This window comes from Haliotis rubra, unplaced genomic scaffold (assembly GCF_003918875.1).
Source record: "Haliotis rubra isolate DU_JTF1 unplaced genomic scaffold, ASM391887v1 Scf250, whole genome shotgun sequence".
Taxonomy (NCBI): Eukaryota; Metazoa; Mollusca; class Gastropoda; order Lepetellida; family Haliotidae; genus Haliotis; species Haliotis rubra.
This window is the reverse complement of record NW_025766559.1, coordinates 1,143,529-1,169,810: the sequence shown is the minus strand read 5'-3', so window position 1 is coordinate 1,169,810 and position 26,282 is coordinate 1,143,529. Positions and strand designations below refer to the sequence as shown.

Below are 26,282 nucleotides of genomic sequence, written 5' to 3'. Positions count from 1 at the left end.
CGATATGGGTACAATGTGTGAAGCCCATTTCTGGTATCCCCCGCCGTGATATTGCGGAATATTGCAAAAAGCGGTGTAAAACCAAACTCACTCACTCACTCCAAATAACGAATGTTACAGTTTATATCACTTGCAGATTCTAGCTGTCATTGGTAAATCACCTCGTACTCTGCAGGAAATGACATGCAGTGAACCATCTTATATATGAAGTTAAAAATTCCCAATATACTTTATTATTTACGAAAACAGATACGTTAAAATTAAATTTGAACGATATAATGATTTTTTTTCACAGTTTGGCCGCCTTGGGCACTGTTTGGAATCCAAGATAAACCCGTGTGCACAAATAGCTTATAGGAAAAATACCTGATGACTAACATTTGTTTAAATGTTAGTCTATGGTCAAGTCTGGTCCAAATAACGAATGTTACAGTTTCTATCACAGTAGATCCTAGCTGTCATTGGTAAATCATCTCGTACTCGTAAACAGTTTGTTAATCGGATAATTCTCGTCATACACCTACAGTACTCGTTAACGTTTGGGGAATTCATTCTTTATTATGATATATTAATAGAGGAAATATATTGATTCAGTGGGTACTAGATCTATATCTTCTTATATATATATATATATATATATATATAACATACTTCGATACCAAAAGGTTATGAGTCCACAGATCGGTCTATCCAGAAACAAAGAGTCTCTGTCACCGTGTTATTGCGAAGAGATTTCCGCCGCCGACAGACTGTTTCCTCAAACTGTTGCAGATCTTGGTGTCAAAGATGTAGGATTCGGTGAGTTGCACATTTTTACCTTCTGATCGGTCTGCATCAAAATAGGGATAACGCGGGACTAAAATATCGCCTTGTGTGTAAACTTAAAAATAATATCTAATTTCAAATAGACTAATAAAACTGAAACGCAGATCATAAACGCATGATAGCTTGACAGCAAAGCCAGTCTGAACTCAAGCAGACGACGCAAATAAGTTTCTAACCTTTGACCTAAGACTTACATATTCCTCTGACAGAATCTTACCGTTTCTACTAATGTCAAGAATGAATGAATTAAACAAAAATTGTTCGCATAACCTTAATCTAGTAACTAGAACGACACATGACCTCTCTGATTTAGGCTACAAATCCTTGAACTTCTTCTAGTGGAAGCACGGCCACAAGCTTCGCTTGAGGTGCGGTGTACTAGTAGAGGAACAACTAGTTACATTAAGTTATTTCAACTGACGCCTTATTTGACGTCTGCTGTAAAGAGACTGAAGTAAAAGGCGTCACAATACTCCGTTTAGCTTCAAATGTTGCATCTGGCAGTGTTTAAAGTACCTTTCGGGTAAAACTGAAATAGGACTTCTTCATAGATAAGTAGACAGTATATGTTTTTAGAACATATGTTCTCGACACACATGTACAAGAAAAAATATTTAGACCATGTGAATGTGTACATCTATTTATCAAATTATTTCATTTTAACCCACCATTTACACATACATGTAAAGCAAGTGTTCGTGGTACAAATCTATCTTACAACACCTTACGCTGTACAGTCGTGGTTGATTAGTCATGAAATTAGTATATTAAATAACGATTATCTATGGACGTCTGTCTGAAGCCACTCGTCATTTCAGGCATGATTATACGCAGTGTGGATAATAGCATATAGTGGTAGTGACGTCAGCACGCAGGCGTATTAATGTTCCGTGAGACTGCCAGATGACCGCATTTCCCGAGACACAAGCAACATGAATGTGGAGCCCATGACCATTGAAGAGTTTTACAGGACGAGTGTTGTTAATCAGTCACAAAAGACTACAAATATACTTTGATATCGTTGTGATTAGGATATTATTTATAACGTTGTTTGTCCCTCTGCACCGTTTTCATTCAAGTCCGTCGCCGGGGTCAGCTGATACCAGGAACCATGGATGAGGAAGAGAAGTCTAACAAAAAGTGGGATTCCGACCCAAAGATCATAGTCATAGGAAGTGGCATATCAGGAATAGCAGCCGGAGAGTACCTATCAAGAAAGGGTTTCAAAAATTTCAAAATTCTTGAAGCGTCTAATCGCACGGGAGGAAGAATTTGGAGTGTAAATGTTGGTAAGTGGTTACGTGTGAAAAGCTTACGAAAAAGTATTCATGGGATTGCCGCGTGATAGTGATTTCCGTAATTCATAATAGGCCCTGTTTGATTTTCGCAATATGTTCCTATAATGTTCTTTAAAGACGACATGGATATAAGTGACGTATCGGTAAGGACAGATATTTGTTTACCGTGTGTTGACTGAACAACGGGAGTTCTGTCTGGCTTGCCACGGGACTTGGCTGTCAAACTTGAGGTGAAGGACGGACAAGGGCGCTCGCTGGTTTATATTTAGATCCAAACGTTCGCCACATTATTGGGGAAATACCACCGTGTGGGGGATCAACACTGCAAAGTCGTCCATTGTTGAATAACTCATGGTTTTTACTTTTTAGTCAATTGCACTCAATGGCCCCAAACATCCTCAACCTTCGGTCTGCCATACAGAACAAACATTCGATCGGTCTCTGAAGGCTTCTTTGTCAATCAGCTGATTTGAAATCAAACTGGTTCATATGCTTTTTCACATGGATAAGCCTATCGAATAGAAGGTTCCTTTGTTGTGTGTAGTTTCCTGTGGTGGTTTTAATGTAGCCAAGTTTGAGAATGTGATCAGCTTCATTTATGGATCAAACTTATTTAAAGACTTCCGCCCATATACCCCTTAAATTTCATTCTTGTAAATCATATCACCTGAATATATATTCAAAATCTGGATAAGGATGAGTATTAACATGTTTCTTTAATTGTATCTAAACATTCTGAAAGACACATTCAACTTCTAGAAATGCCACTCAAAGACATGTTTCTTTATTGTTAAAATCTAGGGTGGATACGGGCGGAAGTCTTACCGTACTAAGGTTTGATGTGTCCTGCTTTGTCTAGTATAAGGTATGGATCGTATTACCATAACAAATAACTGGGCTGGTTGTAGTAGCGACAGAGTTTATTCAGTGTAGTGGGTAGATAATACTAGATATATAAATATCTATAAGAAATCCTGATGAACATGATCTTATGTGAAGTAATTAGTCATTTAGCAGGTGTAATGGATGAAATCCAACCCCACCCAGCTTAAGCCCATCCCAATATACAAAGAAACCCTCCCCCACCTACTACTGGGTCAACTCACAGTGGCAGGTCAGGTGATTGAGCAATACTCTACTTAAAGATGTTTTGATTGCTGCTGTTTGTTGCCACTCAAAGATGTTTGTTGCAGTGTTTATTCAGGTGCTAATGGTTTATATCAGGGATTACATTATCATTCAATTATTTGAATTTTAACCACAGTTGAAGGGTTAAAAGAACAGTATTTATAGGCAAGAGATTATTTATTAGATGTTAAAACATTCTGTCATTGGAGATGAAGCCTGATACTCATTCATTTTTCACATGGACCCGTGAAGAATCCGGGTTAGAATATTGGCCTTCAGTAACCCATGCTTGTCGTAAGAGGCAACCAACAGATCGGGTGGTCGGGCTCGCTGACTTGGTTGACACATGTCATCGGTTCCCAATTGCGCAGAGTGATGCTCATGTTGTTGATAACTGGATTGTCTGGTCCAGATTCGATTATTTACAGACCACCGCCATATAGGTGGAATATTGCTGAGTGCGGCGTAAAACTAAACTCACTCACTCACTCTTCACATGCATTTAACAGCAAGAAAACATTGACATTGATTTGTTGTTAATTACCATGCGACTTTCTAGGAATTGGATGTTTTCTTTTGTCAACACATTCACACAAGAAAATGGAAGACTTTTACTCAACACTTGAACAGGCAAGATATGTGATTTGGGAACCTAAACGGTACTAGAACAAAAGTCACATGGCTGGTTTAGTACTATACTTTTTGTTATGATTTACAGTTTGACTTCAACTATGAGTTGTGAACACTGTGCCAGTTATTTGATTGTGGTGGAGGTAGTTTCTGACACTGAGTGTCATTGATTGATGAGCTAGATGTTTTGTGACCAGTTGGAAATGTTTCCATTTGAACTTTTGGACATGGGATTTCAAAAACACTTCAAAAACTTTGTTATTATTTGTAAACAAATAGGATATATGTGACACCTTGTCTTGAGTATAGAAGTAAACATTTATGGCAAGCTATGATGATTGATATGAGGCCACTGTGAATCGGTTACTATATTTTAATTCCGATTTCAAAGTTTGGATTGCAGGTACATTTGCTGCCCAGTACACTTAGCTTTGCTATTTAAGACCAAACAAGTTAATCTGATTTGGGATTGATATAGTTTGTATGTTGATGAAACTATTACATTTTTGATAGTATTTCACTATTTGTGTGTTTTTGGTACAGACACTGGTAATGTACAAATGAAAATATAGTAAGTGAGTGAGTATGGATTTATCATGGCCCGCTTCCCGTTGTACCCATGTGGGGAATCGAACCCTGGTCTTCCAGCAATATTAGGCTACCCCACTGCCCCATGAAAATATCTCTGCTGTGTAGATAGATTCATGAAGATTACTTAAACAGAAATCGGGAAGACTAGAGCCTTTGAAACGTTGTACCAGGACATGGCACATGTAAAATCACTTGCCCTGAACTTGTTTGGATAAACAACATAATTAACATTGGAAAGTCAACTGGACACCGATACAGTGTGATATACATGACAGAAAAAACACTGGACTCGGACGCAATGAGTTATTTCCATTGTTATTGTTTGTATGCTGGCTGGTTTAGAGCTTATTAACCAATGTCTTATATTAGGAAAATATTTATGTTACATTAAATGCAACATTGTGACAATTACCGATGCAACATTGTGACAATTCAGATCAAAGAACGACACAATGTGGAATGGACTTGTCGTAGGGTACGTTTCTGTATTCTGATTTTGGCTAGAGTACACATCTGTAGTACCCGAGCCGACAGTGAGTCGTGAACCTTCAGTGCCAGTCAATCTAGACCATGCATCGTCAGCTTGTGATTTTGCCAGTGTGCAGTGTCTTGTGCTGAAGCAAAGTCTCACCATTTGGACTCCACACTCAATCCATATCCAATAATTTTCCACTGTACAAGGAAGTTAGACATGGAAGTGTTCAAGTATTAGATTTCAGTTCGCCTGTTCTCACTTCTGTGGTCATTGTCAGGTCAGTCAGAGGTCAGTCTGACACAGCCAGTGCAAACAATACAGCACAAAGCTTCAGAGGGCAGATTATGAAAATAGCCTCCATGGCTGCAAGCCCACAAGGAAAGCCTTGAACCCTCTCCCATCAGCAAATAGTACCCTCCCCCACCTTTCTTCAGCCTTTCTCAAAACAATTGGAGATCAGCTGCCATTTTATTCAACACAAATGGCTACTTTATGTTGACAGCTATTCATCATGTTCATTATAAACATGGTGGAATTTTCTTGTTCGCCTTGAAAGGATAATGGTTTCGGCAGATGGATGCATTTTTTAAACAAATCCTGGCTGTCTGAATATTGTCATACAACCACAAACATAATACGCTGGTAAGCAGCTGGGCAAATATCGCTGCTGCACCATCATTTTGAGATAAGTGTATGTAGTTTGCAAATTAATTACATGGATGATTGGAGACCAGAATTATCTCTCAGTAGTCAATTTATCTCTTAGTAGTCAATTTATTGCAGAATTGTATTGTTTAAAATATGCTGCTGTTAAACTCTGTATTTGTATTAAACTTGTTAATATACAATCAGATGATTTTTAAAAGATTCATGATTATATTTATGTTCACAATTATTGATTGTGAGGCTTTTGCTGATAAAAAGTAACAGGAGATGCTTTTACAGATAGGCCTGTTAGTGTTGAAAGCAGTCTGTCCTCCTAGCTATATTTTATGAATGCATAGATCAGTGTGCAAAGTTTATGCTGGTCCTGTGGTCCCTGACTAGTAAAAATTCATCAGGACCACTAAATGATAAGTTTGCAGTGGATCCTAGTGGCCAGTGAATTTTGTATTGATAATTAAGTAAATCTATGAATGTTATTTTGGACCAGTGAAGTACAGACAGGACCACTAATTATTGTCCAGTCACTGGTCCTGTGGTCTAGTGGGAAATTTTGAAAGGTTTCTTTCCCTGATAGATTAGTACAACCAGTGATCGTTGTAGAATCCTCTACTCTCTGTGTGGTGTTTGACATTGCGTCAATCGAGGCCGATGGGTAATTGCCCATGCTGTCAAGCACTGCTGTGTCCAGATAATGACAGGCTAATCTGATCCAGTAGGTTGTGAAATTGCTGACTGCAGCAAAAACAGTTGTTCATGTGCTAAATAATTTTCACTTTTGTAGTCGTTCAGTTAAGTTTATGACAAAGGTGAATGACTGATTGGTGAATATTTTGTTCTGCTTGTGTACCCAGTGAATAGTGGTATATGTATCTCAGTGTTTGAGAGTCTGACAGTTATGAGTCCGCTATGTCATAACCCCCACATTTAAGTTAAGAATATGGTTGTTCTAGATTCAAGTGCTATTGGAGAAAGCTCATGAGCTCCAGACTCCTTTCAGTTTTGAACAGTTTCAAGGTGCTTCCTTCTAAAATTAACACTGCCTGTACGAAATATGATGTAACTTGCAGAGCTTGTGTTCAAAAGTCTTTTTCATCTCTTAGCATGATAGATTAACTGCAGACATATGTAACATCTGGGTGTTCTTTTTGTGCTTTATAGGAGTGTAGGATTGTAACTCCCCAAATATCCAGCTGAAGTCATCAGACTCAGCTGACTGCAGTGCTTATAGCAGTGTAACTGTAAGCAAATCTATGCCAGTAACTTGAGTGATCTTGCCAGTTGTTGTTTGAACTTCAGCCATGGCAGCCATTTATTGACCGGAGGGATATGGCAGCTTGCAGTGGGACGAGGGTGTAAATGGAAGAGGTTTTCTGTGTTAGTCAGCAACATCTCAGCTATTACGTTGACCTCATTCATCAATATTTGGGTGATCCCAGGCTTGGAGCAGACACACCAATAGGATGAGGATCGGTCCACTGTGGGGGCAGTTGTTGTGCAAGCAATGGTTTACGCAATCTGATGTGCAATGTTTTGGTCATCAGTGTTCCACTTCAAAATCATGGTGTTTGCCATAACAAAATGTTTGGGCGGTGGGGTAGCCTAGTGGTTAAAGCGTTCGCTCGTCTCACTGAAGACCCATGGTTCGATTACCCACATGGACACAATGTGTGAAGCACAAGTGTGGGGCCCCGGATTGATATTGCTGATGGACACAATGCATGAAACTAAACAACTCTCACTCACTCCCGGCAATGATATTGGTGAAACAGTGCTCACTCCTCACTCCTCCTCACTCCTCACTCAAAACTCCACTCACTCCTCACTCACTCACTCACTCACTCACTCACTCACTCACTCACTCACCAAACAAAATGTTTAAAGTTAAAATGTTTCTGGTTTTCCTCAATTAAATTATAAGTAATGAGAAAAGTATCTGCCTAAGTTTCCAACACTGTCATCTTTTCCATGAATGAAAAGTTATGTGAAAAAGTCCCAAGTGAAACCTGCTCAGCCTGAAACCAGAAACATAGCACCATGAGGGGTAATAATGATGTCATGTAAAGATAATGTCAGGGTTAGAAACTCATTTATTCATGAGAAGACAAAATGACCTGCCACAAAGCTGGCATCTTCCTTATTTAAGACTGGTTGTAATTGTATCCCACCCAGACACTGGAGAATAAGTTTGATATGAGCCCAACTCAAGTCTACATGTCCAGATCGACACAGTTGGAATCTAAGGCCTGTCCAGGTCTCCATTTACATATTGTTTGTAAATAAGATAAGTTTATTTCTTTGACTAAGTGTCAATCTAGTGTGGTCGTAGTGTAGGGAGTTGACAAGGGAAACGTTACTTGACAAGGGTTACATTACCAGTACAGGTCTCCTAGAATTAGGTACGTGAATACAGTAACACCTAGCAGGGGTGGAAATAACCCATTGCACGATGTCCGAGTCCAGTGGTTTTTTTCTGTCGGCAAGCAAATTTGTATATCACACTGTACCGGTGTCCAGTTGACTTTCCAATGTTAATTATGTTGTTTATTTAAAAAATCAACAAGAAAACGGACAGTACAGTGGAAAAATTATCAGGGCAAGTGACTTTACATGTGCCACTGTACTGGAGTACACTAGCAATTTTAAAGTTATTTCCACCCCTGACCTAGCTTTGATGTACAATTTTAGTCAGCGACATAAAAATTCTAGTACGCCCTAAAATATGTGTACAATCCATAGCTGGTAAGAATTACAATACCAATTTCACCTGTTTATTGTGAACGTCAGCTTACATTCTTAACATATATCCTTATTTCTAAGTTGCTGCATGATCACACAAAGGCACTAATGCTTGTATATTATGTGTCTGGCTTGCCTGCTAAGGTACGTTATGATCGCTTTCGACACACATTGCTTAGGTGGACTTGTCTTTTTGTTGTCAATACATTCTTTCCAGGTTAATTTTACTGTGAAAACGTGCCAGTACAACCTGTTATTGAAATATGCAACATAATGTTTATGTATCCATCACCTAGTGAATTTGTATTGTTTTCAAGTTTGTGTTTGACAAACATTTGCTTTCACACACAACAACAATGTTTGAACACTTGCAGTATTCCTAAGCTTTATGTACCATACTACTTCTCTAATCACTGTGGTACATGTAGTTTGTCATGTTTTCTTAGGCTTAACTTCATCAACCTAAGTGCATGCAGATTTGTGTCATGTATGTAAAATCATGACAGTCATCAGAGATATACCGTATTTATTCAGACCAGTTTAATCATCTCTGTTTCAACAATGCAACTGTTTTTCTTCGGGGCAACTAGCTTTTAATGTCGACATGCACCTGGTGCAAGCTAAGTCAAGTTCCTTAAATCAAGCTATGCTTTCAAAAGTCTTTTCAAAGGTGTTGAGAATTGGGCATCTGAATCCAATACTGGTCCTATAGTCTCCATGTTATTTTTCCTTCCATCTTCTTGTATTGCTATAGCCCAATGAAGCATGTCATGATTTTCAACAGATTGATTAATCGTCCATGGGGTTCATTTTCATTAATTTGGAATTGTTTGTTTCTATCCAAATTGTTATTTTAGAGATTATGGGTTCTCATGATGTGAGTCTCCACTGAAAACATTCACACGTTCCAGTGAAAGGTTAGGTTGTCGCCAGAGGCAATCTACCCTGTGTTATTGTTGAGAATATCTTTGGGGCAAATTGATAATGTCATAATGTTTTAACAGCTTGCCTATATGGAACAATACTTCAATGCTGTGAAAAGATGCCTTCAGTGATATTTTCAAAATATGTACGAAGACAGCTTTAGGTGTTCAGTTAAAAATCCTAGCAATAATGTCAGTCACAAGGCCGACAGTCTGTGTCACCAACTGTTTAGCCGACTAACCTGAATATAACCATGATAACATTTTGGATCATTTTCAGAAGATTTTGACTATTTGAACGATTATAAGATTACATCACTAGACCAAACAGAATGTTACTTGACTTCTGTTTTGGAAGAGTGTCAGATAGGCCAGTAACTTGGAAACTATAAACAAAAACACATCATAATCATGATATTTATTGTTACGATTATTCACAATTTTTACTCAACAGAGCCATACACACTACCCAGAAATGCTCCCGTACAGGGTGCATTGTAACAAAGAAAATGGTAGCAATAGCCCCATGATCTTAATGATTTTTTAAATTTAAGGAGGGTTTTTGTCCCGTGAGTGTACGCACCTCTGTTGACTTAAGGGGGTGAACTATGTTTAGTTTACACCATCCCCTGCCTCTGTATCATCTTTCAAGTTACAGACAAGAAAATGTGTATTCCCCAGCCCCCCTTGGCAATGATTGCGTGTGTAATCTTGGCTGGTATCTTGTTGTAAGACCTCCTTACAGTGTTATCTGTTGAGCAGAATGTGAGCCAAGCTATCAGCACTGGGCAGCCACTCCCAGTAACTTAGCACATGTACAGTAATCCAAGTGAAAGAGAAATTCAAATCAGGACTAACTGTCCATTCAACAGGAACATGATGGAAGAACTCCAGTACAGCTGTCATTGATTGGAAATTTTAGTATACATATGTGGATCAATAAAATATTTAATTAGTCTGTGTGGGTGTATGGATAAAAAATTGCTTACATAGGTGCAAAGTTAGTTCTAAATATAAACTTGGTCGATTTTAATTCTAAAATAAAATTTTCTGCCTTCCTATTGTCCATTGATGGTGGGGCAGTGGGGTAGCCGTGTGGTTAAAGTGTTCGCTCGTCACGCAGAAGGCCCTGGTTCAATTCCCCACATGGGTACAATGTGTGAAGCCCATTTCTGGTGTCCCTTGCCATGATATTGCTGGAATATTGTTAAAAGCTGCATAACTCTCACTCACTCTCATACATGTACAAGGAAGCAAATACATGTAGTTTATTTAGTTTTATGTAATTGTATCAATATAGTACTGACGTGAAAAAATTAATGATGCATCAGTTTGGGGATATATAATAACATTTTAGCATGAATTTGTGCAGCTGTTGTCTCAAGTATATGAACTGCAATTCTGTTTCATTTGTCATTTGTGATGTTTTGTATTCAAGACTGAACATTGAAGACCCACATCGAGTTGAGTGATTTTATGTCACTTTGCGAAAATGTCCGCCAATATTATGTTCGTATACAAAAAAAGACTTTGCAAACTGAACCCATGTTGGGAATCAAACCTGGGCCTTTGTAGTCATGAGGAATTGATTTCTGCACTATACTGTGCCGCCATGTTGAAACAGGATGAAGATGAAGGTTGCTCTGATCAGACAGAATCACACACTTGTCGGCCATGATCTATTTCGACCTGAATTACAGCCAATTTCTCTGTTAGCATTTACTCATGCTCAACCTTTAATGACTGATACAGGAAGTATGTAGTTTGGTGCAGGGTCTGATTTGAGATATTTTAACTTTTAACCCCTCACATACACATGTTGCTTACAAAGTCCACATTTAAAATGGAAGTGAAAGTACATTCACGTGTGTACATATTACTGTATTCAAGGTGTCTAGTTGAAATGTTGAAGTGAAGTGGAAAGCTGTAATCTACAGAGTTCAGATTTCAAGAGATGCTGATCCTATGCAAGTGGATGTTTTCTAATCCTTTTTCATGTAGACATCGCAAAATGTTTGAGGACAGTTAAAAGCTATTGGTCTGCTAACCAGTATTCAGAAACCTGATTGTTGTACAATTCTGTTTGGTCTTACAAGCTCACTTAATAAGAGCTACTACTAAATAGTGAAACTAAGATACTCTGAAAATGTTGCTAAGAGTTTTGTAAGTATAGTTAGTAAGTATATACTCAGTGTGGAAAAGGTTGCTGTTCATAATATAGGACTAGTCTTTTTCCTGAAAATACAGCTGTTTGTCTACATGCACAACCTGCACAGACTGGTTGATGTAAGTTAATTGAAGGTACCTATTGTGACCAGTCTGCAATTGTAGTATCTGGTCCATAGTCTGAGTTCAGTAAAAACTCCTCAGTCTAGTAAGATCTACATATTGCACAGCCTATTGAAAATAATCCCCAGGTACTAGTCTGATTATGTAGACTCTTGGCACCGACTTGATAACTATGCATTGTAATATGATGCATTTATGTATGTTGCTTAGACTAAGAGTAGCGCCAAAGTATTTATGTATCAGATGGCAACTGCAAGAGGAATGCCTGTTCATATGATTAAATTAGACTCCGTGCTTATGTCTAAGATAAATGCTGTGAGCTAAGATGTATTTTTTGTAGAATGTCATCCAGCCAGCAGCACTTGTTACTCACAAGTTTAAAGTTGAGATGTACTTTAAATAACGTAGTACACTTGGCCGATACTGGAGAATGAGTGGATGGCTCCAGTGTTGCAGATTCCTGGCCCCCCCACATGCAGACAGAAAATGTAACATGTGTCTGCAGTAGATAAGGGGAGATATCGCAACAGAACAGCTGGCTAGTACCACATGCCCTCGGCCTCTACTTGCCTGGAATTAAGTTCGTCTGTGGTTAGAAATTGCCAAGTGTTGGAGTGAATCATTGCTGCAGTGAAGAAGTATAGTTCTGACATGATTAAGCAGGGAATGAAATTATCACTAGTTTGGCCAGTTTGCCAGATGTTAAACCCAACTCGTGGAGTTTGTAATATTTAAAACAGTGTGTTTTGTATGTTGACATTATGAATATCAATAAATAATTTTAAAATGAATTTTCAGATTAATTTCTACTCAACATGCCTATTGTCTTTTATATGTGTCAGTTATACTCGTCAAGAACATCATAGTTTGTTATGTAATTTGAATGACTCATATCAGTTTTTGAAATTAAGGGGATTGCTTACAGATTTCTATCATTTTATTGAATTTGAATCTAGAGACCCCCTAAATTTGCATCTTAGAACACTATGTCCATCACTTTGATTTTATGCTTAGTTTGCAATGATACTAAGTATGTGGTATAAAGTTTCTGAATATGCCATTTTTCTGTAGAGTCTAGTATTTGGATTAGGTAATGGTAATTATTAATTAAGTGCTGATCATTAACCTTTGTTTCATTTGGTAGGACCCTGAAATATTCTGTTGTGACCCTTTGACATGTTCCGTTTCTGCAGTTATCTTCAAGAATTTCCTGGAAGGAAGAAAATGTAGAGTTATTGTGCCGTTTTGATAACAAGGTCTTCCATTATTCCAGGTGAAGATGGACACAAGGCAGAACTTGGTGCCAACTGGATCCATGGGATTGAGCGGAATCCCATCTATCAGATAGCAGACCAGAACCATCTCCTGCAGCTCCGCAACAAAGACAAGAGTCTTCGTCGCAGAGACCTGTTCTACAGTGAGGACGGAGAGATGATCAACGAGAAGATGGTCAAGGAAGTGGACTTCACCTACGGAATGCTTATCCAGCAGTGTGAGGACTACTTCCAATCCAACATGCCCACCCCGGAGGAGAATGATAGTGTGGGTGCATTCCTGGATCGTGAGTTTCAAGAAAAGCTCAACAAATACTCCAATGGAGACAGACTTGTGCGGGAATCAATATTCAACCAGAGGACTTTGCTGGAGTGCTGCATCAGTGGGTGTGACCGCTTGGAGGAAGTATCGCTGGGAGAGTTTGGGTGTTATGAAGAACTCCCTGGCATCCATTACACTATTCCTCCTGGATTTGAAACTGTGCTTGAAATCCTCAAGAAAAATATCCCCAAAGAAAACATCCTCCTCAACACCCCTGTAAAGACTGTGCATTGGGACATGCAGGATAAGTCACGCGGGGAGGTGTGTGTTGAATGTGAAAATGGTGAAAAGTTCTATGCAAATCATGTTATTTCCACTGTGTCGCTAGGTGTACTAAAAGCAGCATGTGATAGGATGTTCAACCCTTCTTTGACGGAGGAAAAGCTGCATGCTATTGACAATCTAGGCTTTGGAATAGTGGACAAGGTGATTCTGGAGTTCGATAAACCCATTGTGGATGACGATGTCTTTAGGATAGAGCTTCTCTGGGATAAGTTAAAAGACCCAATGCGAGAATTACGGAAAACATGGTACCGCAAAATATATTCCTTCGAGGTGGTTCATGAAAACATTCTTGTGGGTAAGTATAAATCAAGTGGATTTCCCTTTTAGAATTTCAGCTCCTGCTTTCTGTAGAGTCCAGCATTGCTTGTACCATGGTGTACTGCTGTTGTCCTTTATGCTTTGCTTATTTGGTGTATTCCATGGTTGAAGAAAGGTAAATACAGGATACACGGATAGCAGTCTGCAACAATATTGACGGCCTTTTTCTAGTAAACTTCTTTGTGTCTTGTTGTCTCAGCTTATGACTGTCCTCATATTAACAACAAAATCTGCGAAAATGTTGCCAATAGAAGAGTACCAGTTATATTTTTTATAATGAAAGCAAAGTCTTTTGGCACAGACAGTTAGAAAATTGGGCAATCAGCCAATCTGTATCTCCTTTCACATGCTACAGGGAGTTCTGATTATTGTCTTACAACGCCATACTATAGATTTAACTAATTAGTAATTGCATCTAATTGGTAGGTGATTATGCTATTACCAATGTAACCAGGGCTCAATCATTGAGTTGTGTCGAAATCTAGTACATTTACTGTCTGTAGGTGTTGGGGAATTTGGGACAAAGATACTTACCCCTCTTCAAATGGGGGTAAATGTAGCCCAGCCCAGCCCAGCCACCAAAGGTGCCACAATTTGGCAAGCAGAGTTGCATCACTTGAGACATGCTAGAAACCTGTTATTGTGTGTTCGAATGGCAGATTGCACTAATTAGATAGGTGCTTGTTTTCATCAAAATGGTAAATGTTTATCAGTCAACAGTATCAGTTGGGGCTTCGCCCATCCTCGTGCAATACTGTTTAAGCAGAGTTGTACCAATCTCACTCACTTATTGAAAACCTGTGTGAAGTTTTTCTGGGATTATTGAAAACTTCACTTAGTTTCTGTCCTAAAGATGAGGAGGCAGTCCCTAAGCTTGTATAATTCCGCACAGATTGGTAAAATGGATCCATAAATTGTATCAATGGAATTCATTGTATGAATCCCTTGTGTACCACATGTGTGACAGTACATCACCCAGGGCTGCATGGAGGCAACAATATGTTTACTTATACTAAACCATCTGTTCTGCTGATCAGCTCAGTCCTCTATTTGATGATAACCACGTTCTTCACTGTCCTTCATTTTGCTTCTAATCACTCATCTCACTGGTTTCAGTGAAGACTTGGAGAATGGGTTGTTGCTGCTTCTGTACAAACAAAATATGACAAATCAAAGCTCTTCATCCTCTGATGATTTTACGTCATAGTCTTTCAATAAACACTCATTTGCCTCATGGATGCTCAGAATACACTAACACATTTGGGCAGTTTCTGTTGCACTATTTTAGTGCTGTGATGCAAAGCCACTAGTTGTAATCTGAAGTCTACTAAATTTGCTTTTGATCTCCACATGATCAAGGCAGCCTAATCTGGAAGATTAAGGGCATGCTAGAACTCAAAATTATGCCAGAAGGCTAGTTTCTGGTAAACAGATTCCAAAGAATTTTTACTTAGACAAGTTTGATGTAATGAAAATATGATTAAGCGTCATCTTCTTAAACCAACATGATTCATAAATGACTCATGATTCAAAATGCCCCTTGTCTGTGTTTATTCAGCCAACTAAACATGTATTTGATGATTCTACTCATACAAATGACTGACTGACCCTTGTTTCTTTAGCAATTTATTCAGTGGGGGAACAGAAAAACATGTATTTGATTGATTGTATAGCGCTTTAACCACAGGCTACCCCACCGCCCTACAACTTATGAAAAAGAAAGGCTGAACATGATGAATGGATTAGTCTTCAGTTAAGATTGAAGAATGAACTTTTTATGAATTTAAACATTTACTGAGCAATATCAGTCCTCTACTCTTACTTGTCCTGAATATTTCATCTGATGACAGTTATATTTAGTGGTGTTCCGATGATCGAAAATAATCGAAAACCGATCGAAAGAAGGATTAAAAATGATTATCGATTGTAGAAAAACATATTTTGGATTAATTGGAATTTTGTTGTTTTTGTTTAACACACTTGAATGAAGTAAACTAGCGATTAAATTTGATGAATATTCACGAACAAACATGCGCTCAACAGCGTAAAGCTAAGCGCATTGTAAAATTTTAACTACTTTTATTGTTATGCATGCATTTCATTGCATGATAGTATTAGATATAAGAAACATTTATTAGAAAAAACCTGGTGAAAAACCCTTCAAATTGGTGATTTCATTAAAAATGTATATATTATGATTATAATCGATAATCGTTCACCACAATCCTCCGATAATCGATAGTGGGTTTGGTTTCCGATTCCCAACACTAGTTATAATGTAGATTTAGTGAGTAGAGAGAGAGGTAGCTCAAACCAGACTTAACTAAAACCACTAGTCAAAACCCAAGTCTAGTAGAATACTAGTCTGGAAAGCCGATATTGAAAGTTAAACTATTTAAAGTGATGCCAAAGGACAGGATCAAGCAAGTGACTCCAAAGTTCTGTTACATTTCAATTCAGTTCTCTTGACAAATACAGTGCCACCATGATTCAAAGACAATGACTGATTGAATTGAATGTCTTGAACACAGAATTACTCTTAATTCACTGCCTTGCACGCTGATCTTGCTGACTTTTGCACTTTGTTTTGCTCAGATGACCTTATATTGCTATGTGTGCTGTCAGAGATTTGCCAACATGTCTACCATGTCAACACAGATCTGTGTGTATCCTATTATGGTCTGTGATGTGATGTTGTACAAGGCCACTGTTTCCCTACCCTCACTCCTTGTACTTGTCTGTGAAGACAGGCTTCAATAGGACATACAATACCACTCTTTGTGAAGACTGACAACCCTTCCCCAGAAGGCAGTTCCAGGTGAACCCTAAGTGAACTTTGACTGCCCTGTCTAAACGAAGAACACATTCTTGAGCCACTCAGGTGTCACCTTTCTCAGATGATTTGGCTTCATTCCTTTTCCATTTAGAAATTTTGAAGTTTGATTTCTACAAATATAACCCACAAAGTAGTCATATGTTTCTCTGGTACTCCCTTTTGAGTGCAGACACTTGCAGACTATGGATGTATTAAATATCCACCATGTAATTTCACATCCTTGATATTCATATTCGGAACTGGCTGTGCAAATTTGATTTTGACAAACAGTAATCAGACCAGCTGTTCACTCACACATACAGAGAATTTGGAAACCATTGACTAATTCAAAAGTTCACCTGATGTGATCTGCTAAGGAGCGGTGGTCAGATCTGCTCACAGAGAAGTATAGTATCAGATAAAGATTTTAATTTGATATACAGAGACATAGATTGGTCAGCCAAATCAGAAATATTAAGATTCATCACAATCTGTTGATCATCTTCAACATCATTTAATGTCACTTAGCTAATCTAGTTTCACATTTTCAATCAGGTAGGTCATCATTGATTCCAGAAATCGTTAATTTGGAAAATACTTGGAATGATTTTGTGTTGCAAGTGATGTAGGGATCATCATGTCCATCATGAATATGCATGCGACTGTTGGATAAACTTTAAGGATTATTTCAAACAGATGAGAGCAATGGGCCTCTCTATTAGTCTCAAGTCGCTTACACTGACCAGTCTATATGGTCAAATTCAATAATGCTGGTCAAATTTGCTTTTAGAGGTAAATGTGACTATTAGATCTTTGTTAGACTATTAGAGTTTTTGTTTCAGCATTATTTTTCCACCAGCTTCTAGAAAAGAGCTGTTTATCATTTTTTGTAGATGCTATTTACTGGTAGTCTTAATAGTTTACTAGAAATATTAAGGCAAACTATTGCCGTGCTTTTCAATAGATAACTTTTGGTATGTTTAAAAGGAAATTTCATGTTATGATTAAAAATAAGGCAAATCAGGTTCCATTCCTGTTTTGATTACAGTGTTCATTCAGTATGCAAAAACATTTAGGCTTGTCTTTGGCACCATAAGTGACAGTATTGCAGGGTTTTGTGAATGAACGGGGTAGGTTCAAGGTAGAAATGATAGCAACAGTTGTTCTTGAAACAAAGCGAGAGCTGGTTCAGAAAGATGCCAGAGCTGTCATTGGCATGGTTAGCTGTCGGAATTTGTTTGGCTTGCTATTTGAAGTAAATCAGAATTAAAACTCAGAAACATTTGCCTCCCATCGCTGATTGTCCAATATGTGGCAATTATACCTAAGCAAATTGCACAGCCAATCAGCTACCCTGATTAATATACCAGCTAATGAAGTGGGCACATACTTAGATGTTCCTTTGAAGCTGTGCAGTAAAGCACTTCACAGTGAAATCTTAAAGGTCTTTGTTAATGACAGAGGTATGTAGTGGGACAGAGCTTGCCCACTAGGATCGTTGGGGTAGTCTAGTGGTTAAAGCGTTGCTCATCACGCCAAGGATCCGGGTTCGATTGAAGCCCAGCACTGACATTGGAGATGGGTACATTTTATAGTGTGAAGCCCAGCACTGACAATTGGAGATGTAATGTTTATAGTGCATTTTATGTTTGTGGTATGAATTTTCTCGTTCTGGAAACTATATATCTAACTGTTGCATGTAGGTAATAAGTTTTGTGAAATTGATGTTGCAGTGTCCTGCTCGTATTCTCATCAATCTCAACATGTTGAATGAACACTGTTTAATGTTATTTAACATTTTTTTGTCTTAAAGAAGTTTCCGTGACCATTATCATGATCAAATTTGAAATCATAAATTTATCAAGATCATTAAAAATTCCAACGAGTACAGAAACTGGATTATAATGTGTGCATATGTTGTATATCAGAAATTGTTGATACGGTTTATATTTATCTTTCTGGTTCCTTGACCATATTTTCCTTGTTGAAAAGCATCAACTGGAAACGGATTTAATTGATTTTTTTCTTCTCAGAAAGTGACAACGAATTAGGACGAATAGAGACAAACAGATTCTTTATCATGGGTATGTTCACCATTTTAGCTTTTTGCCCAGCAACCAAGACCACAAACTGCCAATCAACACCCTTGTTCCACTGCAAACATTCAATCAAATTCACCATCATTATTGTCATTCTCAAGTAGTCATTAGCATTTTTCTACATGATCAATATATTCCTGTACAACCATATGGAACATCGTGATGGTTTGATGCAGATCTGCCCAAACAGGACAAAACCAAGCTAGTCAAATTTGTCAACCAGTTCATTGTCAATAAGCTTGTGCGATGCCATTGTAAGTCAATATATGCTGCTGTTTACATATTTAGACTTGTTTGCTATTCATGAAGTAGTTCCACTAAGTGTATATGCTTCAGGAAGTTGTCCCTTGTGAAAAGACAAGGAGTTCGCCATTGTCAGACAAGGTTTTCTTTTGTCTGGATGATGGCCATGTTTAATAATGTGTAATATCCTGGAATATAGTGTATCTGGATAACTTGCAATTTGTGACTTTTTCCTATTTCTTGTATAACTTGTTTTGATTCTTACTATCTTAGATCAAAATAAATTATTAGATTTTCACATAAATCTTTCAATCAGGTGACCTTAACAAAGCTTGAACTGACTATCTGGGCTTCCTAGATTCCAAAACTTGAAGAGCAGGCCTCAAGAACATGATTGAAATATCATGCTTATTTTGTTTTGGCCATGCGTTGATGTGCTTCAGTATCCAATCCCTTCCATGTTCTGCCATGCTTCTACCACACTATCCTATCATTGCACTTGCACCTGTTACAGAAATCACTTTTGCAGAGAATATACATGTAAACACGAAGTATGTGTTTCAAAGGGTGTTCTGCCTCAGGGAAATCATTGGAATGTAGGCGGAAAACATGGTAGACAAGATGTTTAAAACACCTGTATAATATGCTATGAGACAAGTTTGAAAAAATGATAATATTGCTGAAGAGGCAGTTCCTGGTTGTGATGACATGAAAAGGCAAATGTCATGACATGACGCGAGAAGTAATATTCTGCTACTCACTCTCAATTCTGTTTGAGTTTATTTTTTCCATGATCATGTAAACTGTACATGTTGAATGAAGTGAATATTATAAGTGCTGTTTTTCATTTAAGAAATTTGAAATTTGCTCCTTGTGAAGTTGCCGCAAATCATGTGTTGATGTAAATATTGAGATGAACAGTCATATTTTCAGTTTTCCCTGTGTCAGCAACAGAAATTAACTTGGAAAGTTTCCCTGCAAGAATACTGATTACGAACGAGAACTGCTCTGAAATCCTGAAATTACTAAACCTTTGGATTCCTACCATAAATTGAAATGATTCGGCATGAGTAATTTTCTGTTCCTGAGAATGATTCATATGTCAGCCCCTCCACTAATGTAGAGATTTACCAGATACACAATATTGCACCAATAAACTACATCCTAAAAGAAAATTGAAAATGACTATAGAAAGTCGTATACGTTATGTGTTCCTTTTCATGACATGTTTCTTTACTTCATCTGCAGAGTTTTCCCTTCACAGATACATTATGTTTCATTTGTTATTGGTACAATTGTCCCCCTGGGACCCTTGTGTATCATATATGATATCCCCCCAAAATCACTACTGAGAGTCCCTTGAACTGAGAGTCCCTTCACAAGGACTCCAGTTTGGAACAGGTCGCCTCTACCCAATGCTGTATGCAAGAGGCATCTTCATAGATTATGTGGCTTATTTGGTGACTGGTTGATAGTCTGTCATTAGTGTTGGAGCGATTGATCAAATAATCAGTCAGTCGATCAATCTCAGAACAACAGATGTAGTCAAACTGCAATATATACCCTACATGGATTACCCAACTGAAAGTATCCAAGATTGTCTTCATCGTGTTATAACATGTTGAGTGTTTCGTTTGCACAATCTTCTGGTGGGGTTTACGATTACAATCGATTATTGATCAGGTACTGACCTCTGATTATCAATCTGTATATAGTGATCGATACTACCTGTCATTATACTCATTTTAATGGTTGTCTCAATCACCGGATTGTCTGCTCCAGATTCAGTTATCTACATCATACAGTTCAAATATTGCTGAATGTGTTTTTGAAAACTAAACACAACAGATAGTCAATGTAAATCCCTGCAGGCCTTCTTTCACCTCAAACCCGTGAAGATCCGGGTTAGAATTGATCTTCAGTTACCCATGTTTTTTATGTCTAGTACATGAATATTGCAAGAGGACCTCAACAGCTGCCTTGTGGGCTGGCATTCAATGAAGCATGTTATGTAAACTCATAGCTCAGGGCAGGTTTTCATGGTTGGAGTCCCATCTACTTTCCATCTCACTTCTCTGGAGCTGTAGATAGTCCTTGAACATCATGGTTCATATCAGATGCCATCTTCGTGTTCTACTTGAGAAATGACTCTTGTTTGTCAGGTGTTATTAATCTTGTGCATGTTTATTGACTCTTAGATGCACGTTCTTTGTAGGCTGATAAATCATTCTGTAATGTTTTGGTTCTGTCAGAATTTGTAGTAACAGAAACAGATGTAAATTCTAAGAGTGAGTGAGTGAGTTTAGTTTTACGCCACACTCAGCAATATTCCACTTACATGGGGGCGGTGGGGTAGCCTAGTGGTTAAAGCGTTGGCTTGTCACGCCGAAGACCCGAGTTCAAATCCCCACATGGGTACAATGTGTGAAGCCCATTTCTGGTGTCCCCTGCCGTGATGTTGCTGGAATATTGCTATAAGCGGCGTAAAACCAAACTCAGTGAGTCCACCTATATGGCGGCGGTCTGTAAATAATCGAGTCAGGACCAGACAATCCCATGATCAACAGCATGAGCATCGATATATGCAATTGGGAACCAATGATGTGTCAACCAAGTCAGCGAGTCTGACCGACCGATCCCATTAGTCGCCTCTTACGACAGGCATTGGTTACTGAAGATCAATATTCTAACCCGGACCTTCGCGGGTCATAAATTCTGAGAAAGACAGTAGGTGAAAACTCTTAACACGAGTTAACTATATCAAAGCTGCCAAGTTAGGTTATGTCAGGAAGGTTGGTTTGAACATGTTGAAATTTGTATTGTTTTTGATGTAAGCATGTGTCTAAAATCTCTTTCAAGTTCAATTGATTTTTTCTGTAGTAATATATATTCTGGCTTATGTAACAGGAGTAATTCTGACAAACAGTTATGAATTCATAGAACAATTGTGAACTGGTCATGATAGTAGGCCGAAGAGTTGGGAATGGGGGCGGTGGGGTAGCCTAGTGGTGAAAGCGTTCGCTCGTCTCGCCAAAGACACGGGTTCGATTCCCCACATGTTTACAATGTGTGAAGCCCATTTCTGGTCCACCACCATGATACTGCTGGAATATTGCTAAAAGCAGCATAAAACTCAACTCACTCAGGATGGATGGATGGGTGGAGAGTTCTCACACTGTTTACTGTTCAGTTTTTGTCAAAAAATCCTTCGTCAATACTAGTTGTTTTGTCCAGGTATGGTAAACATGAATACCAATGCTTGGAAGTGTTTTCTTCAGTATTTTCTTTCAATGTTGTTAGACCAGCAACCATTGTGAGAATCAGCCACCCCCTCCCTTCAGAATGAATGACCAGTACTGAGTCTATGTCAGGACAATATATTTGAAGGATGGCTTACCTGTGGATGAGAATGCTAGTTCAGTGTAAATGTGACCTATGACATGCCCAAAACAAGAGAATGTCTGTCGATGATGATGATGATGATGATGATGATGATGATGATGGGGAGTGCTAAATTTATAGATACTAACCATAAACCAGCACACTCTCTGAGCTGAATACTAGTTACACAAGGAATTCATTTGCCTTGACAGAATAATACTTCTGAGAAATACTGACCATTACTCTTGCAAGTCAATATGCACACTTAGGTTAACAATACAAATGTAATACAGCCTTGTTAACATTCCTAAGAAATTATACCTTTTGCAAGTTCATTTTTTATGTCATCTCTTAAACTATGAACAATTGTACTGAAATCTTTCATGGAATAACAGACTGAACCCATTCATTTAGAAGATCAGGCTGAAACCATTTATGGGAGATAGTTCTGATACCATTAATGGTAGATAATGCTGAAAGCATTTATCAGAGATAATGCTGAAACCGTTCATCAGAGATAATGCTGAAACCGTTCATCGGAGATAATGCTGAAACCATTCTTGGAAGATCATGCTGAACTGATTCATGGAAGATCATGCTGAAATCTTTCTGGAAATTGATGCTGGGAGATCTTAACAGATCGTTACAAAACAAAATAAAACATCCATCCATCCATCCATCCATCCATCCATGCATCCGTACATACATATATTTCAAGAGTAGGAATGAGTATGTATAGACACACACACACATGCAATGACTCATTGTCATGACTATTCATTATATGAAGTACTTAATATTTCTTTGTTATTTAATCTGTTCATTTACATGTGATCATATCCACCATATGTTGTTTGGCGCCAGCCTATTAATTCATCTCATTTTAGTATCTCAGCATGTGGCTCAGAGAATATGTTCAGCAAGAATAGAATACATTAGCTGAAATAAAAACTGAAAATATTTAATTTAGTTCCATTTCCCTGATCATACTGATGACTAGTCATGTAACAATAATCAAGTTCAGTATTTAGTTGTTACTCCAAGTACGCATTATAAAGTGTTTTTCATGAAACAGATGTTTTATATTTGAAAACTAATCTTCAATATATCTACCTGCTGTTCAAATTACATTTGCAAGTGAAATAACTTGACTAATGTTGTTGAAAGACCTAAATTGGGATAGAAAATCCAAATATCACTCATTGTCATTAAACATGTTAATTATATTTTGTAATTATTTATGTTTTTATTTTTCCCAGCAGATGTTTACATGTGCATAAGTATATGTAGATGATAACATGTACGTGTATGCATAGATACATAGTATTGTGTATGAAATACAGCTAATACAGGTTTGAAGGCCTCTCATACTACTGAAGTCATTTCTACATTACCCATTATTTCTCAGCAAATGTTTACATGTACATAAGTATACGTAGATGCATATTATTGTTCATAATTGTATATGAACTACGACTAGTGCAGGTTTGACTGCAACTGGTAACGTGCAAGGCATAACTCACTTTTACATTACCCAAATAATTCCAAGCAGATGGTTAAACATGTTAATGATATGAGTATGATGATAATGATTTGTCAGGAGTAGATTATCAGTCACTAGTTTTTCTGTCCCAGTTGATTATGATGATATTGGTGTGATGATATTGCTGGAATATTGCTGACCACTTCATACAACAACAAACATGTGTTAGAACTGGAAACATTCAGACATTGATTTCAGTAACCAGTTATAGAGTAGTCCTCCACCAAGCTGTGGAGCATGTCTTCGTGACATCAAAACCAAAACAATCTAAATTAGGAAAAATCAAGTCTTGCCGGCTATGAGAAGAGTTGGAAGAATTACGTTGTATAATGAGTGAGTAAGGTTCAGTTTTTACGCCTCTTTTAGCAATAATTCTGCAATATCACTGCAGGGGACACCAGAAATGGGCATCACTCATTGTACCCATGTGGGTCTTCGTGCGTAACGTGCAAATGCTTTAAACACTTTGCTACCCCACTGGCCCTTTATTGTGAAATGATAGATTTCATAGACTGTATGTGGAAGTGATGAACTCAACCTAAGGTTGACAACAAGGGAAGACAGTTGGTCAGAGTCTTCATGATCACGAAGAACCAGTCACCTTTCCTTTTGAACTACCTTTTTCATTTGGTAGATGGCAACCTGGTAACACATAATTTTTGTAAAGAAACAGAGACACATTATATTTTAACCCTGGCCTCAAGGTCAAAGGTCGGTACTGAAAACTGCTTCCTTCTGATCACCTGCATTTTGCATGAAGTTTGAGTCCAGCTTATATTTTCCTTGTCCACAATCCTGAAAAGCCTGGAGCTGAAAAACAGGAAGTGGCATTATTGCTCTGCAGGTTCTTTCTTGGCCATTTCCGCTTTGTTGTATTGTAAACTCTGTTTAATGGCTGCTCTAGCATGTTCTCCAGACCTGGTCACACTTCAGTGAACAGAGGCATAGATCTGATGGAGCACTATACTGAGCACGTTGAGTGCTGGTGGTCATATAGTCTCTCTCACAGTCCCTGAACCACATTATTTTCTCTACTTCCTAGTCTTCCCTACAATGCTAAAGCACTAAATGAAACAAGTCTAGATTCCCTCAGGTTCAGGAATCCCTGGTCTCCCTAGGGCTCCTTTTCAATTTAAAAGGGTTTGTTTGTTACTATCAAAATTATATATATTTAGAGACTAAGCATTAGTCTAGTGGTCATGCAACTGGTAGTTTGGTAGGGATCTCTTCCAGTTATATCACTGTTTGTTAGTTAACGTGGAAGGGAGTCCTTAAGTCATGCAGATCTCAGACATTTACCAATTTGAAACCCTCCGACCACAGGTACGGTGGTGATTAACCATAAAACATTAGGGGGTGAACTGGGATTCGAACCCACAACCATAGATTTCTGGGTCCCGATCCACAAAGCATTCATAGCGCTATGGACCCGTGAAGATCAGGGTAGAATAGGTCTTCATCGTAGCATTCGTACCTCCTATACTATGACAGAGGACGTACGAATGCTACGAGAAAAGTTACGAGGCTTATAAGAGCTTTGTGAAACAAGGCCCAGGTGTGCAACTCTGTACAGCGAATTACAACGGCTTACATGTCTGAGCCACCTGAGACCCTAAAGGGTTATGTCACTGATGGTACAATAGTGATAAGTGTATTTATTTGTGGCATTTTAAATGAAAGCATGCAACAGGACTGCTTGTGTTTGTTAATTCTGCAATTTGTCCTCTGCTTTTGAAGTGTCAGTATGTTTATGTTGACGTGCATGTTCCAGGCTGGCTCTCCGGGAAGGAGGCACTCTTCATGGAATCCCTCACTGAGGAGGAAATCGGGGAAGACTGTGTCAATGCCCTGAAAAAGTTCCTCAAGAAAGATGACATTCCACCGCCCTAGCGAGTACTCAGGTGAGTTGCCATTGGCAATACTGTTTATGACAAGTACTTTGTATTTTACATAGAAGATATAGGACGATCCTTGTTAATAATTGAGCAGGAAAGTCTGGAGGTCAATGCCTGGATCCCTGCGGATTTCAGTCTGGTATTTCATATTTCTTCATTACACTTATTTTCAAGAATGCTTATCAATTTTTTAACTACAGCCCAAATAGCTTTAAATCCTTAAAATTCTTCCCATTACTGACTATAACTTGGTTTTTGTTATTAAACACCATGTAGAATATAAGAAGCCAGTCAGAAGGATGTAACTGTTTTAACAATATTTGTGTTGTGCATTACTAAGACCAAGGGACAAATTGTAAGTTTTGATTCAGTTTTGAATAGATTGGAAGTATGTAGATGTATTGTATGTCTCTTGTCAGAACGAGGTGGGGCAACAATCCATTTACCCGTGGCTCCTACAGCTTTGTTGCTGTCGGATCCTGTCAGAGCGACTTGTATGCTCTCATGGAGCCACTACAAGCACCAGGCATGGATAAGGTAGGTCCT

At 38.2% G+C, this 26,282-nt stretch overlaps 1 protein-coding gene across 2 annotated transcripts; it reads left to right on the top strand.

Annotated features, from left to right (window-relative positions):
• Window positions 1–1,708: 1,708 nt before the first annotated feature.
• On the top strand, window positions 1,709–26,273 carry LOC124279507 (spermine oxidase-like). Of its 2 annotated transcripts, XM_046715336.1 has the most exons (5): window positions 1,709–2,114; window positions 12,835–13,737; window positions 18,609–18,659; window positions 25,613–25,742; window positions 26,156–26,273. In XM_046715336.1, the coding sequence occupies exons 1-4, from the start codon at window positions 1,937–1,939 to the stop codon at window positions 25,729–25,731; spliced, it is 1,251 nt and encodes a 416-aa protein (XP_046571292.1). In that variant the 5' UTR covers window positions 1,709–1,936; the 3' UTR covers window positions 25,732–25,742; window positions 26,156–26,273. The 2 variants fall into 2 exon arrangements, with proteins under 2 accessions (XP_046571292.1, XP_046571293.1); XM_046715337.1 differs by lacking the exon at window positions 18,609–18,659 and having other exon boundaries at window positions 1,711–2,114.
• Window positions 26,274–26,282: the final 9 nt, after the last annotated feature.

Coding starts and splice junctions, on each gene's coding strand:
- LOC124279507 (XM_046715336.1), top strand. CDS start 1,937: ATGGATGAGGAAGAGAAGTCTAACAAAAAGTGGGATTCCGACCCAAAG. Junction 13,738..18,608: donor TCATGAAAACATTCTTGTGG/GTAAGTATAAAT, acceptor TTTTCTTCTCAG/AAAGTGACAACGAATTAGGA. Junction 18,660..25,612: donor AAACAGATTCTTTATCATGG/GTATGTTCACCA, acceptor TGCATGTTCCAG/GCTGGCTCTCCGGGAAGGAG.